The 19,904-nt window shown below is 41.9% G+C and overlaps 1 protein-coding gene across 1 annotated transcript in view; it reads right to left on the bottom strand.

The window, feature by feature from the left end:
* EPHA4 (EPH receptor A4) overlaps nt 1-19,904 on the bottom strand; it is a 108,632-nt gene that overhangs the window by 33,643 nt on the left and 55,085 nt on the right. The window contains exon 5 of the mRNA XM_075031879.1: nt 15,211-15,549. Coding sequence (XP_074887980.1) covers nt 15,211-15,549 — 339 coding nt within the window. The remainder of the gene's footprint in view (nt 1-15,210; nt 15,550-19,904) is intronic.

Raw genomic sequence — 19,904 nt, 5'->3', positions numbered from 1 at the left:
GCTCAACTGAGCCACTGGAAGCCTCCCAAGACATTCCCGAGTCCTCTGTCTTCCCACCGTCTGCCTCTCCCTCCCCCAGGAATGACAACTGGCGAGGAACACCTCCCAGCTTGGTAACTGAGACATGCCGAGATTCAGGCCAGCATTTTCAAGTGTTAGCATTAAAAGCAAAGACTTTAAATCTATGCCACTAGAGTAAAGGGCCCAAGGTTATCCACGCACACTTGAAAATCCTGGCCGACATAATGTGAAGCAGTGTGACAGCTGAGCTTGGCCTCTTTCTTTCAATCCCTTCAATCAGCCATAATACTTCTGAACTAAACTTTCCCTCGTTACTAGAAATTAAGCTGCTCAGGAGAAGCACCAACTTGGCCACAGGATACTCTTGTCAGACACCTTCATCCCAAAATGACAGGCACAAGTGATCTTCCCTTTCTTTCCAGGCTTTGCAACCCAGTCACTGCCGAAGAGCCCCGAGAAAAACAAGTTACAAGTTCTCAAACCTAGGGACCAGCTCACATCAGCTATGTTTGTAATGATGTGTTCATAAAGAAAGGGGCTAGAAAACGAGATTTTAAAGACTGGTAACAACATTATTATGTTTTAAACATTTCCTCTGTTTTAAAGTTTTTATTTCTTGCCTCCCTCAAAAGAACCTGTGCTGCAAATCTTGCCAAACCACAAAAGCTGGCTCTGACTTGCATCAAATCAAAAGCTTGAAGGAAAACCCGGGCTGTTAGCAGCAACAAATAGTAGTAGTTGAGGATTATTAGAGTGCTGTATTTTTACCACCCTACTCCAGCTCCAGTTCTTGGAGACATGCAGGAGCTTCTGAGGATCCACAAAGAGCCTGTGTATTTTCTGCGTTGCATGTCTAGTTCTGTGTCAGTTTTAGCACAGACCACTTCAGCATACCAGAAGTGCTCTAATTTAGATCAAAACAATTATAGGAGCTGAGGTCTGACCACAGTTCCCTGTGGTTTACATTCAGAACTGCAATGAGACAAGGGTGATGAAGAAGATTTTGCACACCCAGGAGACTGCTCGTTCTGGCTATTAATTTCTGAGGACCAGCTCTTGACAGCAATACATTATTTTCAGGTACTGGCCCTCCAATTCTGAAGGCCAAATAATGATGTCAGCTAATGCAATGCAGGTCTAGAGTAACTCCAAAGATCTGAATCTACAACCTGCAATCCCAAAGATTGCCTGAAACCAAAAGACTATAGAATCTACATGGCATTTAGCAAGAGATCCGTATTACAACTCAAGCATGGAGTCTGTTTAGTCTGAGAACTGCTTGTTTTCTTTCTGCTAGCTTGCTAAGAAAGCCTGTTGGCATGTTCTGACAAGGATAACTTAATAGTTGCCAACAGAATCATGGCAGAATACTGTGTATTTCCTGTATATATGAATGCCAGTTTAAAACAAACAGGAAAACAAGTCTTTTAGTTGGAAGGTAATTTATAAAAATCTGTCTGAACATTACAACCACTTAAAAAAACCAGCACCAAAACATTTCTAAATGCTTAAACTAGAATGATTTAACACAAGAAGGGTGAACATACTTAGTGCTGTGAATTGCTCTAAGAAACTGTAGAGCTATAAGCAATTTGTTAAGATGGGGAATTAGTCAGCAGCTGTCTGACCCGAGCAGCTTTGGAGCCGCTGGTCACAAAGCAGGTCATGCTGCAGTTACTCTTCCTTCTAGTTGAGGTTAGAATCTGACCCAAGATAAACAACAATAAATTTTGTAGCCTAAAGAAGCCAATACTGATGCTCCACTGCATTATATTGGATTGAGAGAAGCAGAGAAAATGGGCCATGCAGTCCAAAGAGAGACTGCTGTAACTCTCAGAGTCCTCCTTTAGGGCCCCAACCAGTCACGCTTAGAGGTAGGATCCCACAACCCGAATTTGGGCTGAACGCTTCTGGGAAGCACGTCCTGTAATCACCCTCTTACTTCCCAGACGCCAGTCCAGCAAGCACAGACCGCCAGAAACCACTGATGCCAGGACACAATGTATAGCACCCCAGGGTAAAGTGGCTCTGGGGCAGCCAGAATGAGAAATTAGAGACCATAACCTCTAGTTATTAAAAAAGATAATAATGTTGGAAACAGGGCATTCCCCGACTGCTCAAAATAAGCAGTCTGGAGCAATCTGACCCACTTACCACCAGCCCCTCAGGGCAACTCTACCTCACCCACACACCCTGCTGTTCCTACCGGGAAGCCAGAGGTAGCCACCAGAGCTAATTCCTCCCCAGAAATAGCCTATCCTTAACCTTTGTATTGCTGCACAGGAGGGGGATCTGCAGAGCGGCCTTTTCAAAACAAACTCCTCCACTCCCCCTCCAGCCCCTTCCAAAAGGAAATCAAAGCTACCCTCAAAGACACATCAGATGCCCCCAAATGAGACCCCTGTCCCATTCTCTAAGCCCTTCCTCAAGTCAAGCAACCATCCAGCTACTCCTCCTCCCATTTTCCCATCCTCCTGCCCACAGCCAGAGGAGTTAAGACATGTCTGCATACACTTCATGAGTCAACAGACGAGGGGGGTAGAGCTGTTCTTAAATTGTACAGGACCAGTGAAATAACTTACTGTATCTGTGCCCTGCAAATAACTTCTTGGGGGCAGCTTTTGAACTTACAATAGCATATCAACAATCCATAAAACAATACCAAAAATACTGACCCTGCTCTATTAATATCCCAAAGGGGCAACCCTTTATCTCACACTGCAAAGGACAGCTCTCACCTAATACTTTTTGTCTACATCTATTAACAGAAAGCCTCATCTCTGCTCCTTGGTCCTTTCTTATACTTACCACCAAGGAACATGTGGTTACTTCAACAGTTATGGTGTAAAGCATAACCCACTATGGGGCAAATGTGTGATTTGGTACCCAAGGCAACATATCTCCTAACTCTGTTCTCCTTGGTTCTCACAGTTACTTTTTATTTACTTGAAACATGGATGTCTAGATGATATATATGTATGTGCTGCATAACTTCCTTTGCCATTTACTTTCAGCATTAAGAATATTAGATTTTGTAAAAAGGGCTGCTTAAAAGCCTTTTTGAAATCCAGACGAATAAAAGCCTCTGCCCTATATGCCACTTAAATGCTTTGGAAATACTGAAGTATCTTCTAAACAAAATAAATAAATAAATAAATAAATAAATGTTATGACTCATTTTGCTATAGCAGCATTCACTATTTTAATAAATAGTTTTGGCCACATTGTCTCATCCTGGTTCTGAAGTGCTACGGTAATAGCAGAGAGTTAGACTTTGCCATTTGGGTTTCTCAGATCAATCACCCAAAGTCAGAAATGACAAGAATCTTGGAGGAAGAAAAGATAATAAAATTATAAACATTTTACTTCAACTGTGATACACAGGTCCAACAGCAACTGCAGGCTGGGTTTCAAACATGCCCTCCTGAGCCTGCGGCACCCAAAAGAAGAAAAACCCAGGACTCACCTGACAATAAAAATCACAATTCCCATCTTAACACTTGAAAGTAATAAATTGGTTCAAAGTCACCAAAGTTAAGGAACTTCGCCTTTATTTACTTTAAGCTCCATCACACAGAAGAGGCTGGTGCAGAAGGTTTGCATTTACGTATTTACATTTCAGCTGAAGGATCTATAAATTGTAATTATAGTTGATATTCAGAGCATTCAGCTAGAACTCCAGTGAAGTAGCTTCTGTACAAAGGTTAGATGGATTCAACATGAGACAATCTCTGCCTCTGGGCTGTTGACAAACTCTTGAGATTGAATCAAGGTTTAGGTTTTCTGGGCTCATGTTAGTAGGACTTTGTGAAGGACACTGGTCTGACAGCACATGGAGATCCTCAGTTCTTCCAGGATGCTGCAAGACACCCTACCATACTCCCCATCAAAGTTGCTCTTCTTCAGGGGAAAAAGATACTCTGTGCTTTTGGAAAAGTATCACAGAGAATTAGACTGCAGCACACCTAACCTTCACACTCAGAGGTCTTCTACCAGGTCCTCTCACTGGGACTGAATTAAGCCCTCTTTCCTTCCTCCGCAACAGGCAGGGAAATTAAAAATCATTAATAGACCCGATGAGAAAGAAAACTATATTCTGCATGCAGTGTTGCTGCAAAAAGCAAAGTTACCTGAAGTTTGCTGTTGGGTTAAAAAAAAAAAAAAAAAAGAGAGAAAAAAAAAAAAAGAAAGAAAAAGTGATGAGGGACAAACTGGGGAAGAGTCTTAAGTTTCCTGAAACACATAAACCTTTAAATTGAAATCGTAGTTCATGATGTCAGTAAGCAATTACATCATAGGTGGCACATAATTAAAGTTATAAAGGGGTTTCGTTATTTTGGTTTTACGCCGGATACTAAAAACTAGTGCATTATTCATTTAAAAATTGTGTCAATTAGAAAAACCCCAAATGGAATAAGCAATTAAATATTAAAGGTGGCTGCCTCAGTGGAAAACAGTCAGAAAGATAATTGGTAAAGTTTCCTGTGCACTGCAAGTGCCATTACAAAGTCTGAACCATTTCAATCGTAAAAAAAATAAATTTAAAAAAAAAAATCAACCTCATGAGGTTATGAAGATTTGGGGTTGTACAAAGAAACCAGCCATATTTATTTCCTGGAGGAGTACTGAGCTACAGTCTGGGCAAACAAAAGCCCATGAAAACAATAATCCCAAATTAGCTCAGCAATTGCATAGACAGGTCTGTATTCTGAGTCTGGACCTTCATTTTCAGTCCCAGAATCGCAGCAGATAGGAGGACACTGAAAGCCCACCCCAATTCCTGATGAGAAGATCTCTGCAGCAGGTCTCTCCACCCCTCCAAGGCTGGGGCCCCCAAGGGTACTGTCAGGGTGGAACCTAGAAGCACACAGGACAGGGACTGCAAGGAAAAATATAATCTTCATTCAAAATCTCCAATTCAAAAATCATTTCTTCTTCCAACAGCATGGAAAACACTTTCAGTGTTATGTCTCTCTTCCCTGTAAGGTTCATGGGTTTGTTTTTAGTTCACTTTTGTCATCAACAGGTCCAAAAATTTTATTATCTTCTCATTTGGTCCAGATGAAGCTGGTACCTTCCCTTTAAGGATCAGTCAGACTGAAAATAAGCTAGGCAACTCCTGTGCTACAGAGCCCCTCTAACCTGTGATGTTCATAGCTTGTCAGCGTAACAAATATAAATAAAAAAATTCTCTGGTTAAAGAAAAACGCCACATCTGCAAGCAGTACTAAAGAAGTCTCCCTTTGAGCCTAGTCCACTCTCTTCAAATCACTTCTTCCCAGCACTTGTATAATTGCAGTTTTAACCTTCAGCACAGGGCAGCAGTGAAAGCAAATGGCTGAAACACTCTTGGAAAGGCACCACTGGGTCTCCACATCGTGTCTGAACTACGATGGAGAGTCCACAAATCTCTGTAGCTCCTTACAAGAGTCCTCTTGGCCATCCTGTCCCAGAGTGCCTGAGGAGCTTGAAAAACATGAGATTTAACACTCAGCCACTTACATATTCCAGTCACTTTCTGTCTTATTTATGTGCACGCACAATATCCTGATAAACTAGAAGGAAGGCTACAGCCATTCCATCTGCATTCCCTTTTATGCTAAGAAAGATAAATTGAGGCCGATTCAGAGGACGGATTTAAAGAACGCAGTATGTTATCGAGACAAGCGCAATCTTCCCAGGGAGCTGTTGTAGTGGGTTGTCTTGAGATCATGCCTTTGTTTGCTAAAATAAATGGACACCACACAAAACTCAATTCATGTATGAGACATCTCTTCCAGCCCACTATACCTTCCTTTTTGCTTAGCCCAAACTGTCTTATTCTATTATTTATTGATGGGACCATTTATCGGCACATAGAAAATTAAAAATAATAAAAAGCTAATTAAAAACTTCAGTGCTTTCCTTTTAGTCTTCACTAATCTATGGAACTGAAAACATTTATATCCAAAGCACATTACAGTTTAAGGGTTTTTCTGCCTGTAATAATCCATTGATACTTTCAATGGATTTTACTACAGACAAAACCAAAGAGATTTTATAGAACAGTAGAAGTATTTAATAAAAAATCAGAATCAGTCAATCGTCATTTTAAGACTAGGTGATAGAATTCAATAGCAGGGATAAAAATTCTAATAAATTCTGCAGGAACAGTTCAGAAGGCTGAGACAAAAGTTATCATTTCCTTTTTAATTAACAGTAGGACTTTTCCATAAGGGATGTTTTGAAATACAAATGACTAGAGGAATAAAACACAAATGCTTGAACTTCCTACATCTCTCTAAGACTGTATTTAAAAAAATAAATCCAAAACCACAGCCAACTTTTGTTATTATCAGTTTACAAATCACAACTTCAGGAGACCCCAGATCCGTTCTTGGAGTGTACTACTAAGAGTTCTGGGACTCTGGTTCTTGAATTTAGTAATGAAGGCAGATTACCTTAATCTAAGGAGACGCCATGAAATCCTTCAAGTAGGTGCAGAGAAAGGCTATGCATTTGCCTGCTTTGTTTGGGAGGGGAAGCCCACTGGAGCCCAGCCGTAATAACAAAGAGCTCCCTGCACACCAGTTCACATGTGGGGCTAAATCTGAAGTGACATTTCTCAATGAAAGGAGCAGCATTCACTCGTGTGCTCAGCATTTTGATGTCCACCAAAATCTGGCAAACATGATTACAGAGATCCAGCAAGCATGCCACAGCTCTATTTGGTCCTCATGGCTTAACGCAATGCTATGCAAAAAATAAATAAATAACAGGCTGCCTTGAGATAGAATTCTGGGAGTATGATTTCATGCATATGGGTGGACTTGACACACGTTTTGCAACTCCTCATACAAGGACAGAGTATCTGAACCAAAGGGGCTACTTTACCCACCCTTACAAGGTCAGTTCAGCACCCTGCCCTCCAAACTATGAGCCAGTGCAGAAACTTTGGGCTTCAGGGACTAGCGATGTTTATTTGTGCTACTCTGCATGGCATTTTAATTAGTAACTGTGCGGATTTAAAACCTTTGAATGGACACACAGGGGCAGTTGTGCAGCCCAGCTTTTGTGTTTCCACTCTCTCAAAAAAAATCCTGTTTGAGGACATCAGCAGGGGGTTAATGGAAGCTTTGATAAAGTTCTCCAAAGCCTTTTATTGTTGCTCAACTACAGACCGGACTCCACTGTCTCTCTGGCTGCTTTCCAATTAATTTAGTCAGCTGCAAAAACAACCAGAAAATTTAGAAGCCCATCTAAACATTTGGTAGCCACAAACATTCTTGGGCAAATTCTCCTTCCACATAAAAATATTTCCTTGCCAACTGTTTAAGGGAAGTGCTCAGGCTGGGCGGTAAGCTTCATGGACGTGAAATGTCAGCACACTGCCAGCAAAAGGAAATGTGCAGTTAAATAGTCCAGAGCAAATAAAAGCTGCAGGACCGTATCTTCATCTCTGTCAGTTTGGTAACTATTCGTCTGTACCAACAGCACTGACACCAGAATGTGATGCGATTTGATGCCTCCTAAAAGTAAATTTATATAATTTAAATATGGTCAATGCTACCCAGTCCTGAAATTAAATGCCTTTTTTCCCAGGAGGATATGTAACTAACCTCCATTTTCCATAGCAAACCATGAGATCTTTTTAAAAATGTGACCAAACTTTTATTTAAATGCTGCAATTACTTCTTGGCTCTATCTGACATGCAACTTGTCTAAGCTGTTCGCTGAACCCTGAAGCTGGTTATTTACTAAGGATCTTTAGCGAGCACTTTTTTTTTTTCCTTCCAACCAAGACTTGCATCCCCCACCTTGAATATAAATTCATGGAAATGGGTGGTGCAGATGGCTTTGCCAGCAAGCAGTCAGTCGTTATTTTAATTATTATTTCTTTGTGGAAAGCTGTAGTTACCTTAAAATAATTTAATCCCTCCCAACAATAGTTTTCCCGGTTTTGTTTTTAAGACAGGAGCACGTATACTTATAACTACGCATTTATTACAGACCATCAGTTAAAGCCTGTGCAAGAACACAGAATTGTTAATAAGAAGCTCTCACTTGCATCTGCCAGCTTGGAGAAGCTCTTTACTCGGACACATTATCTTACACACGTAACTAAACGTGCAGTAGAAGAAATCTGAAGTGGTCAATACACGACATCTCTCAGGCTCTGAGAAGGCTCATGCTCAACACTGAAATTTGCCCATTCAAAAGTATTCCTAACTGTTTACTTCCATGCAATTCCCAAATTTCTTGCGCTGGGATCATTTATCTTCTTTCTGGATCTCCCACCACATTTATATTTGAAAGGTCTGTGGTTTCCCAAAATACATAATTTGGTTTGCTTCAGAAATCCTCACAGTAACTCCCTTCGATGTAAAACTGCAGACAGCAAAAGCCAAAACACAATTCCTTCAGAGAAATAAAGCCAGGGAAGAACAAGGCAGGTCATTGTCCTGCACAACCTGGTAGGTCACCTCACTGATTATGGCAGGTGAAACCCTACAACAGCTGACAACATCTCCCAACCCTTCTGCTTGAAAATATGTGTACGGTGGGGGATTGCTGCTTCTGTCTAGCAGGTAAATGTGAAGCCTTAAAAACCACACTGGGTTAGATTCAAAATGAGGAAGTTGCATACAATTAGCCTGGAATTCTGCAAGATGCTGCAACAAATCACTCAGAGTGTCACGCTCACGGATCACCCCTTTTTCAAGTCCCTGCTTACTAGTTTTGAATCTCTTTCCCTATTGAATTCATGCTTGACACAGCTCCATTTGAGGAACAAGGAGACTGCTGATCCATCATCCTTAGTACAAACACCTTTAAGGCAAAATAAAACCACCCCTTTGCAATTGCCCTTTTCCATTACCCTGACATTTTGCAGAAAAAAGAATGCAGCAGCTAGAAGTATCACACACACATCCCATGCTCTGGACATCTGGCATGTATCCAGATGTTTGCCAAGAGATTATTTTAAATCAGGCTTGTGGGAAACTGGGTGTCCAGGGTGCTGTGACTGCTTATACACACCCAGCTACATGCAGAAGTTTCCTCCTGGGTTTGTGTGACTGTAAAAGAGCTCCTGGAACAGGCTATTTGTATCCTGCAGGGAACAAGTAACTGGAAAGGGTGGGACCATGCTGGTAGCAAGTACTTTGAAAAAAATAAAAATAAAAAATTGAATTGACTCCTGGATGTCTGGGAAGGCTACAGCCAGATACCGCTGTGCCCAGCACCTGGAGTGCCACTTGCTCCTCTGCTTGGGCAGAGACACGAACTCACCCACCTTCACAGCTTCCACGCTGGGCCATCCAACTTGCTGCAAACCTCAACGCTTTCCAACTGGTCCAAAACACTCACCCAGTAACAGCCTCTCCCAGCACCTTAATCCTGCCCTCCACAATGCCCTAAACCTCACCAGCACTATCCCATTCTCACACCACCCAAGGGAGCCAGATGGGGAGCTGGACTGGAAAACCCACCAGCCGTGAAAGGGGAGCTGACCTGCATGAACCTCCCGATATCCTCAGCAGGCCCTAGGGAAGGGTGACGTCAGAACAGAAAATGACTTATTTTGCCAGCTTACACTATTTTAGAAGGTCTGTGAATCTGTGACACAACCATATGATGAATCCTGTCTTCAAGTTCACAGAGCTCCTTCCCGGCTATTTAGAGATGACGTCTTCCTTGGGGTTATACAGCCCTTCAAAATCACATTTCAACACAATAATAAACAGCTCATCACCAGGACTGCATTAAAAAAAGGAAAATTTTTGCAAGAACTGAGCATAAAACTATAGCAGTCTGAACAACTACAGACCTTGCTATTCTTGAAAGCAAAATTAACTTCTTTTACCACCTTCCCCATCGATAAGATTCTCAATACACACATAAATATCACCACATACAAAATCAAAAAATGTTATGTTCACTCTCAGCAAACAGAAATGATTTACTGTTATTTATACTGGAACCAGGACTATACTCAAAGAACATGGAGTTTAGTGAATCAGATAGATCAATCGATCTTCAGAGTATCTGTTAATTTTATTTTCCAGCAGTAGTTTAAGGGTATTCATGCAGTCGCCTAAAGAAAGCTCTGCGACTGAAATCTACTTAACAATGTCTTTTGATGTTTCACTACAGAGCAGTTCTTTACAGATAAGCTATAAATATCCAGGAAAGCAGCACATTAAAAAGAAAATACTGAAAACCTTAGGTTTCCTGGCCTTGGCACGTGTTGCTTTTGATCTGCCTGAGCAACTATTACTTTGTCGATATGAGAAGTGCACACTGACCAAGGGCAATGTATGTCCATGAATTTTTACTGACTGCAAATTTAGCTCTGCACAGGCTAAACCACACTGGCAGAATGTAAGACCTTATAGCATTTTCTGTGCTGTTCTGTACAACATGTGAGGAATGCTAATCAGCATTTGAAAGGAAATGTGGGCTTTCATTGAAGACCCACAGAAATGCAAAATGGAAATATATATTCCCTACCAAAAAGTCCAGTAGAACTTGTGAGTCATCTGGAAGCAAATAACTCCCACTTCTTTCCCTCCCTGCCATTTCTAACTTAAAAGACAATCATCCTCAAAGGATCAGGATCTTTCAGATTTTTTTTTTTTTGCTTTTAGTAATGGAATTAAGAACATAAACAACAAAGAAACCCAAAGGCTAAATAAAATTGAGTAACAGTTGAAGTTTTCCTTCCTTGCACTGAATGTCAACATTTGGGGTTCATCACAACTGCAGCCTGTCCCAGAAGAATACTCAATTCACGTGGGTCTTCTCAGCACTGCTCAAGTCCTGGTGGCACCATAACCTATTTTCGTTCCTGCCTGGGAGTGGATACTGAACAACCACAGGGCTCTGAGTGACGGTGAGGGACCGGGGAGCATACAAAAGAGGGGGGGAAGCACTGCAGCACAGCCAGCCACACCGCTCTGCCTCTGAGATGAAGCAGCTTTGAGACAGGCAAACAGACAGCTAGACAGGCAAGGTGTGGGGGATTGCAGAGACAAAGGAGCCGGGCAGAAGAGCGAGAACAGAAGGAGGAAAAAATGGGACAGAGAGCCTGACACATTCATAAGAAAGATCAGTTCTTGATCCTGAGCTGAGCACAGGCAGCTTGAAAACATCCAGTCTGATGCAATGGGAGAAAGAGTAAGTTTATTTATTTATACTGTATTTTCATCCTAATTGGCACATTCTGCCTCCATCTAGCTGCGCTGGTCCACTTAAGGAAACACTGAGCCCAAGGTAACCTAACAAGGTAACAAATCACCAGGCAGTCTGTTTATTCAGAAATATCACCATTTGAACTCCAACAAGCAAAGGAACAAGGACACCCATCCCTCATAAAATGCAAACAAAAAGAAGGGAGCAAAGCAAGCAGTAGAATGAGTTTGGAATTTAAATCTCATTTAGAGTTTGCGTAGGCTCTCTCCCCTCACTGGCTTACGAACGCCTTTAGCAGCTCTGCAAAACCCTGTCCTTGCAGTGCTGCCCCCTCGGACGTGCACACAGACAAACTTAGCAGTGAACCTGGTTGTCAGGCTGGAGACCTAAACAGCTCGGCTGTAGTCTTTAATAAAAATATAAACTGTTCAGAACCTCTTCAAAAAAACCAAAAGCTTCCTGCTTGCTGGGAACAAGGTCTCTTTATTGAGAGATTTACTTTTAATTTTGAACAGCTTCACAGCATTATCCTTAGCAGAAAAAAAAAAAAAGAGCCCGGAGATTTTTGAGCTATTCAGTCAACTGCCTGGTAGACTTTCTCACTGAAATTAGCTTCTCCTAGCAGCATCGCATGAGAATCGCTGGTTTGCATCTCATGCACAAGTCATTTCACATTTTTAGAGGATGGACAAAGCCACAAAAGTCACCACTGCTGGTGGAGACCCTTAATATCAGCATTTCCCAGTACTAATTGTGCTAAGGGTGCTGGCTCCAGGTTTCAACAGCTCAGTGTTCCACCCTTTGCTTTTTTAATTTCTTTTTAATCTTTTGTGGGAAAATAGTGGCAGTTCCCATCTCAAAAAAACTCAGAAAAAAATATTATACTGAACATGTAGAACAGCAGGCTGAATTCACCATTCAAAATTCTTAAAACATCACAACATTGAAGTATTTCGCTAGGAGATAGAAATTTTTACTTGGTTCAAAGCCTGAAATTTAGCTTCTCTTTTTGAAAAAACAAAAGCAAGCTATAAAAATCAGGACCTTTTCAAAGGAAGCAAGAAAAATAATTTTTCAAATGCTTTTTGATCCTACTTTGAATGGCAAAAGCTTATTTTCATTTAAACATTTTTCTACAGTATTGGAAACTGAAGAGTTTCTAAACAAAGGGGGAAAGTAAACTGCCTCATTTCATTATCTTCAGGAGTAAAATGGCAAAAGCAAACAAAAAAACACCTGTGCCTTTCAACTGCACCTTTTATGTCACTGCAACACATTTCTTCAATTTTGTGCTGAATATACCAGTAACTGATTTCTCATTGCTTTCTGTCCATCTCCAAATGCATACATACCTTCTATAGGGGCTGGCACCAATGCAAACAAACATACAAATATTCAGATTTCTGGTTCTAACATCAAAAACTGCATTCTAAAATTTCTCTATATTTTCTTCAGATTATATGGTTAGATATTTGGAAGGTCAATTTGAGACTGCTGTTAAGAGGAATGATTTCCTGGTCCCTTACATACTTATCATCCCTACTGAATTACCTAAAAGATGCACCTCTTACAAACAATTCCAGCAAATTCTCCAGAATACAACCCAAAAGTTTTGCTCGTATCTAAAGCACTGAAGAACCACATTAACAACATTTTTTTTTCTATCAAATGTTAGAAAGCACCATCATAGATAGCAAAAACAGTAAAGTCGTTTACAGATTTTCAGTGTTGGTAGTTTCATTTTTATTAGCAAAACAGGGAAAGAGTGTTATTAAAGGAGGAGCTTGGCTCTAATCTGAATTTAGGAATTGCTGCAAAGAAACCAAGGTAGCTTTACATTAGTGCAAGAAAGATGCAAGGCCAAAACCAAGTCTGTGGCAGTGCTCTATCGTGACATGATTTCTTTATTATGAAATATAGTGAAAGAAAATGAGTGGCACAAAAATTTTAATGTACCCCAGACACACATTTACAATGATTAAACAGATCAGTACTTGTAAAACCCAAGGGTCCAACTTTATAAACCTTTACTCAAGCAAGCAGTTTCACTGAAATCAATGGCATTATTTGCATATGTAAGGACTATTTATCTCAGTTGAGATCTGTAGGTTTAGGCCACACATTTCTGTTTAGATCTTCTATGCAGCAGAATACACAAAGTCGTAGGAAGAACGCCAGCACCTTGGAGTTAATTTTCATTTGTACCAGCACAGTTTTCTCCAGCCCTCTGAAGCATTTGATAGACTGGGCATGTTTCAAAATTGGAAATGTTGGCACAAATACAAATTTCCTGATGTGAAGAACTGCTACTCATGGATAATAAACAAAATCAATTTTTATTTGCATATTCAATCAGATTTCGGTTTGCATATTAAAGCATAAGATGGTAGAATTTTCACACGGTAGATGGATCCCACTCACTTGTTCATGCATATATGCATCCACTAATCCTTACACATGCCAAAATAAGTCAGAAATACTCTCTTTGCTAGGCATTCATAGCACAAAAACACTGTCCCTGCTGCTGTTGTCAACCTTCTCTTTTCGTATAGCATATGACAGCATTCTCCCGCGATTCTGTAGTAGCCCCTGTTCTCTATTAGTCATCTTTTCACTAGGCAAAGCAATAGTTTGAATTTTTTAATCATAATTTACAAGGGATGCTGTCAACTGTATGCGTAAAGAACAAATAACACTGGACCGGGTTTTCAAAGAAGCTTCAGTGTGGACCTGACAATTTTGCTTGTAACTGTCACTGCAAAATTGAACATATCTCTCACTGTTAATATTTAAGTGTTCTGGACTACTGCTAAAATTTGTAGATTTAGACTATGTGTACCTGTTTTTCATGCGCATCCACTAGGAAACAGAATTATATATATATAGTCCAGTACTATCAAAATACACAATATTAATATTGTCCCATATACCATAAATCTAACAATAAATGATAAACCCGTAAGCTACACTCTAAGGTGCTGAATGCCTGCAGTGTCTGTGGGACTTGAAGGCAATCAGCGCTGTGTGCAATTAGATAACAGGTTTGACGGTCCTATAGCCAGTCTGACAGTCTGGATATCTAATTTGCATATAGAAGAGTATCATATTCAAATGTATGTAATTTTGTGCATTAAATTAAAAATTCAACTGCAACCATGTGCTTGCAACCCTAGCTAGCTGCAAACAAGAAATGTTTTTGTGTAAGTAAAGAAAAAAATCATACATATGATCATCAAAACTAAACTTCAATCTGTGGCAGCAGCCTTTACTAGGTCGAGCACAGGGGACTAAAGAAAAGTAGAACTGCCTGGAGTATCTGAAATAATCAGGTATAAACAGAAATAGGATTTCGCTCTCCTAGATGACTGAAATGCAAAAAATCAGCCAGCATGAAGATGAAAGCTCATATAGGATTTCTAAAGTAATGTCAGCTCTGATCAATTGAAACATTGTTAGCAGAAGGTTAAGGAGGTATTTATTTAACAATGGGACAGAATCTAATTAACTTTGCAGGAGAGGAGAAGTAGCAGGCAGGCAAGTGAGCACCAACTCATTCCTCATTTTGAATCTAATGCAGCCCGTTTTGGAAGGGGGCAGAAGCACAATCCCATGCTCCCCGAGTGCATATTTTGCCCTTGGTGAACACCAAGGGCATATTCGTGTCCATGGGCAGGGTTTCCCCCACGGAGGGCCGAGGCCCTGGTGGTCCTGGCTCCTTCCCCTCGCATCGCCCAGGGCAGCTGTGCTGTTCTACTTCTGCAGAATGCCTCCCAGCGTCCCTGCAGCATGCTGCAGCAGAGCTCTGCTCCCGGCTGCAGGAGTCAAACCCTCCTCTGTTTTTCTAGCTCTCAAGAATTTAAGCTATCCATATAAATAACCAGAAAATAAGGGTTTGACCCAGTTCCACATCTTAGGGCTCCTTGAATTCATTTGCTAATGCTAAATGTAATGGAAATCACAGCTTTCCTAAAAATCAGACAGAAGAGAGAGGAAGAGAATTTGTGTTTAGGTTCCTACCTGCTTGGTTAGTTGTCACAGTGACTGACACTGCTTGGTCCTGGCTGGGATTTTGCTTGGACACTCCATTCACCGCCCAGACTTCAAAGGTGTAGTTAGTGTGTGCCAGGAGGTCAGTAATGGAGACTTTGGTGGTTTTCAAGCCATTCTGCTGGGGGCTGAAGTGCACACCGCTGCCGCAGGACCGGCAGCGACTGAGGTCGCTGGCACCGCACCTCTTGCACACCACACTGTAGGAGACGTCTTCCCGACCACCTTTGTTCTGCGGGGGGCTCCACTCCAAGTTCACAGATGTCTCATTGACATTGGAAATCAGGTTCTGGGGAGCAGATGGAGGTCCTAGAAAGAGAAAGTCCACATGTTTTTAGTAACTGGGAAAACCTTACACAGTATCTTCAGACTTAGGGTCCTGGGTGATACGGAGCATGTGCAACTCTCAGTTAAGTCAAGAACAACAGAGACCACACAGAATTTTACTTCTCTGTGTTCTTAATAAAGGTGAAAAATTGACTGGTGAGTCAAACTCTGATCTCTTTATTTGATGAATTAACAGTATTTTCCAGCTTTAAATAAGCCTGAAAGCCCAGCATTGCAATTAAATGAGTGGGTTTTTTTTTACTTTCACTATTTATACTTGTTATGAAAAACTTAAAATTTACATATTTTACGTTCATTTTTCCATGATCTCCCAAGCAAAGCATAAAATGCACAAAATCCTGATTCACCTGAGACTTTTAAGGTCCCCTTGTTACCTACAGGCAGACTCTCATTGAAATTGTTGATCTCCCGATATTTTTTTCTTAAGAATGGAAGTGCAATATTTACCGGACAAGTTTATGTCAGATCGCATTCAGTGAACACTGAAGCCCATCAAGCAGGGAGCTAGACATGACACTTTGGGATGCAGGAAGGAGATTAGAGTAGAAAGCCGGACACAGAACTAAGGCTCTGAAGGTGGGAGAGTAAAGGTTACAATAGAAGAGTGCTGGAGAATGTGAATGAACTGGGGAGGAAAATATGTGGAGCGGCTGAAAGATGAGCCAATACAAGAAAACTGGTCAGGAACAAGAGAACATACAAAAAGCTTGGAAATAAGACTGAATCAGAGACGCAAGGTCAGCTCTTGCACCACAGGGACAGGAGACTTTAAGATTCGTAAACATGCTGCCAAACAGCTCCCAGCTTGTTCCAGCACAGAGACTATAGGATTTGGGGACAGAGCCGAAAGCAGGCTGGGGAGGACCTCCCTGGGCAGGAGAGGGGTGGCAGGAGCAGAGTAGAGCCCACAGGAGGCAGCTCCTCCCCGCACCTCCAGCAACCCACTGGGACTGTAATGGTCAGTTCTGCCCGACTGGGCAAACTGCCTCCAGCAGCGCCCTGCCTCACTCTGTAACCAACACACAGGCAGAAATCTTATTTATATGCTTAAATCCCCACAGGCCCAAAACCAATAAACACACTGAAAATGCAGAAGAGCTAATCCTGTGACTCTTAATCTAATTTCAATGCAGACGAGGTGAGACGCGCTTTTTGTATCCTTAAATTTCACAAGAATGATTTGGAGCAACCCCATGAAACAGATGGGTATTTTATACATCACAGAAAGCTTCCTTGATCATCAAAAGACAGTCTATTCTGGGGTAGACCACAAGGGCACTCCGACTACTCATGCAATACTTTGGTACAGGACATAAGGTATATATACATATGTATTGAGTAGAAATGAAACAGATTGAGAATGAAGCTTGCAAAATGTAATGATCCAAACAGGAATACAGTAAAAATAGCAGCTCTTCATAATTACTCATAGTTAGAACTTTAAATACAAATATTATTACCAGAAAAATACTGGAAATAATTTTGTAGAAAGTCACAAATACAATTTTTATTCAAGACACAGGAAAGCTTGTGAAAGCTTCTTAAATTTTATCAAAATACATTTGATGGTTGGAATTCAAAAAAAGTTCAGCCAGATCTCCTGGCAGAAAAGGAAGGGAAAGAGAAAGTCCTGGCAAGTTTCATTCCAGGTTTTCCATTCCTGTAACTTGTCAAGTGTTATGAAACTGGAAAAAAATTCAGCCAGTACCAATAGTTGCATTAAGTGTATAAACAAATCAATCATAATCTCTAATATGTCAAAGGCTAAAATGGGAACCAAATACATTACGGTGAAATTATGCTGAAATTACAAAGTGACTCAAGTGTAGCAGCAAAGAGGTTAAGCCATTGAGAGATGACTATGGTGAAGATTAATTCTGGCTCCCTCGATTCATCAGGTGCATCTAGAAGGGAGCTTGAGACCTGAGCACACTGTGGAAGACAAGGTTTTGAGGGCTGCATCACGTCCTTGGGTCCGTGCTTGAAGCCGCCAGGATGTAACATGTGTTTAACAGGACACAGTACTTTTATTTTAGGAGATGCAGGTAGGTTAAGAAAAGAGTCTTAAATTACACAGAGGTCAAATGTGTCTACTTTTCTTTAGTACCTAAATGAAAGGCCTCTGCTGCAAGAGTAGCTGAGCAAGGACTGTTTCTCTGTGCTCACTTGAGAAACACGAAATTAATATATTCATTTTTAAAAGAGGGAAATCCTCCCTTCCTGCCAAACCTTTGAAACAGTCTCTGAGTTAAATCGGGACTGACAGGTAGAATTACTGTGAGGAGAAGAGAGAGCCCAGGCCAGCCCCTGTGACGAGGAGCCCTCCTGCCTGCTGCACCGCTGGGCTGCCACTCATGACTTTCATTTATACACTAGCAACGTTTAGGACTCCTAAGGACAGAACCTTTTTACTCAGAGATCAGTCATCAAACACAGTAAGAGAGATTTCCTGGTCAAAAAATGCTTAGAAACTGGGTTTAGTCTCTGTTCATCATATGGAAACTTAGGTAGAGAGAGATGTGGTGAGACAAGGGCACACAAGACATGCCTTGCATATCTGGGCATCGGTCACAACGCTCCCAAGTCTCAGCCCAGTGCCTCTGCCCCATAACCAGCTCTCCTTCCCCCAAAAGCTGGGTTTGCCAGCTCCCCTGGGCAGGAGAAAGCAGTCTCTGCTTAGCCTGCAAATACAAGAGCCTCCTTTTCAAAAATGCACTCCGAGTGCAATGAGGTGGAAGACACTCCTGAAATCATGAACTCAAGCAGCAGCACAGGAACTGCTGAGCAGCAACTGATCTAAACCCCACCTACCCCAAAATTCCCCAAACTGCCTCACACCGGGGCTCTCCAGGGCAGGCAGGTGCACAAGGTGACAACATTTGTCCCTCCACACTGTCAAGGAGGGAGAAGAACAAATAAAAACCTCTGGAGGAAACCAGCAGCCTCAACAGACTGCAAGCCTAAGCCCACGCTGTGCAGCGAAGGTCTGACCTCGCCAGAGCGGCTGCCAGAGCCGATGGGAGCTGAGGATGTCCGTCCTCCCAGAGGCCGTTCAGTACCTGGCAGCAGCAAGCACTGTACAGAAACTGCTCCTGTGGGAGGCGGCAAGAGCTTTACAGCAAGAAAAAGAAAAAGGCATTTTCTTACAGAGAGTTCACTTGCTGCAATCACACGAGCAAGAGCATCGACTCGGAGCACAGCCAGGAGAGCTGAGATAAGGTGGTGCCAGTGCAAACACCTCCCCTCCCTGAACAACGGCCAGCTCTGCCAGGGCTGCCCTCATTTCAGGGGGATATTTGTGAGGCAAAGTACTCCACGTGAGGAAGGTTCGTACTGCCACAGTTACGGTCTGAAAGAGGTGCCTTTTAGCTCAGATACAGCAGCCAGTTTGGGGTTAAACTCAGACTTACTCTGATGTCCATTAAGATATTTTCCAAGGCTCTAGGTCCAGTTTCACATGGGAAAATGTGCCAGAATGAATCAAGCTCCTCAGAAGCAAAAAGTCAGTAATTAGTATGTGGGACAGGGCATTGCAGTGTCTAAACAGAGACGCAATGAAGCGGAAAACCAGGGAAGCAGATGCTTGCAGGTCACAGAGATGAGTGCACCACCTCCAGCATGAAAAGGAAGATGCGGGGGAGTCTCCAAATGGTGGGCTGACATTACAGTGAGGGAAAAGCAATTTCTTTTCTTTCTGGAGCATAGTCATCAATGGAGCTGTTGGCACAGGGAGTGGGGAATAGTTTCAGATTGATGGGCCTGGTTTCAGATGTTGAAACACAGGGCGTATCTGCTCCTTCAATAGTGATCAGGATTTGCTTTGTTTCTGACAACAGAGCCGCTGCCGATAGATGAGATGAAAACCCTTTCAGGGCCGTGGCAGGCTAGAAACGTCAGCGCTGTTTCAAGATGAACCCCAGCCAGCAGAATCCCGCAGGGACAGTGTCCTGCTGGCCCGACCACCACCCTCACGCAAACCCTCTGTCCTCCAGCAGAAAAATCTAGCTACGGGGAAGATGAGAGGGGAAACAAGGAGCTGTGCCACTGAAACTGCTGCCAATGTCTGTGATTTTGCCCTGAACCCCAGGATTTACAGCATTTTTCTTATAACTCCTACTGATGAAAGCATACTATTGCACAAGCCATTCAGCACTCTGGAAGCATAGAGCTAATGCTGCCACACAGCCCAGAAGAGCTTAAAAATATCACAGTCCCTACAGAAGAAAAAAAAAATCTATACATTTTTATTTTGTAAAACAATTTTAAAGTTCATTTCATGATGTTAGGAAGTCAAGTGCTCTCACTTTCCTTGCCCA

The sequence above is a fragment of the Buteo buteo genome, chromosome 7 (genome assembly GCF_964188355.1).
Source record: "Buteo buteo chromosome 7, bButBut1.hap1.1, whole genome shotgun sequence".
NCBI classification, from domain to species: Eukaryota; Metazoa; Chordata; class Aves; order Accipitriformes; family Accipitridae; genus Buteo; species Buteo buteo.
This window is presented reverse-complemented; position numbering and strand designations above follow the sequence as displayed.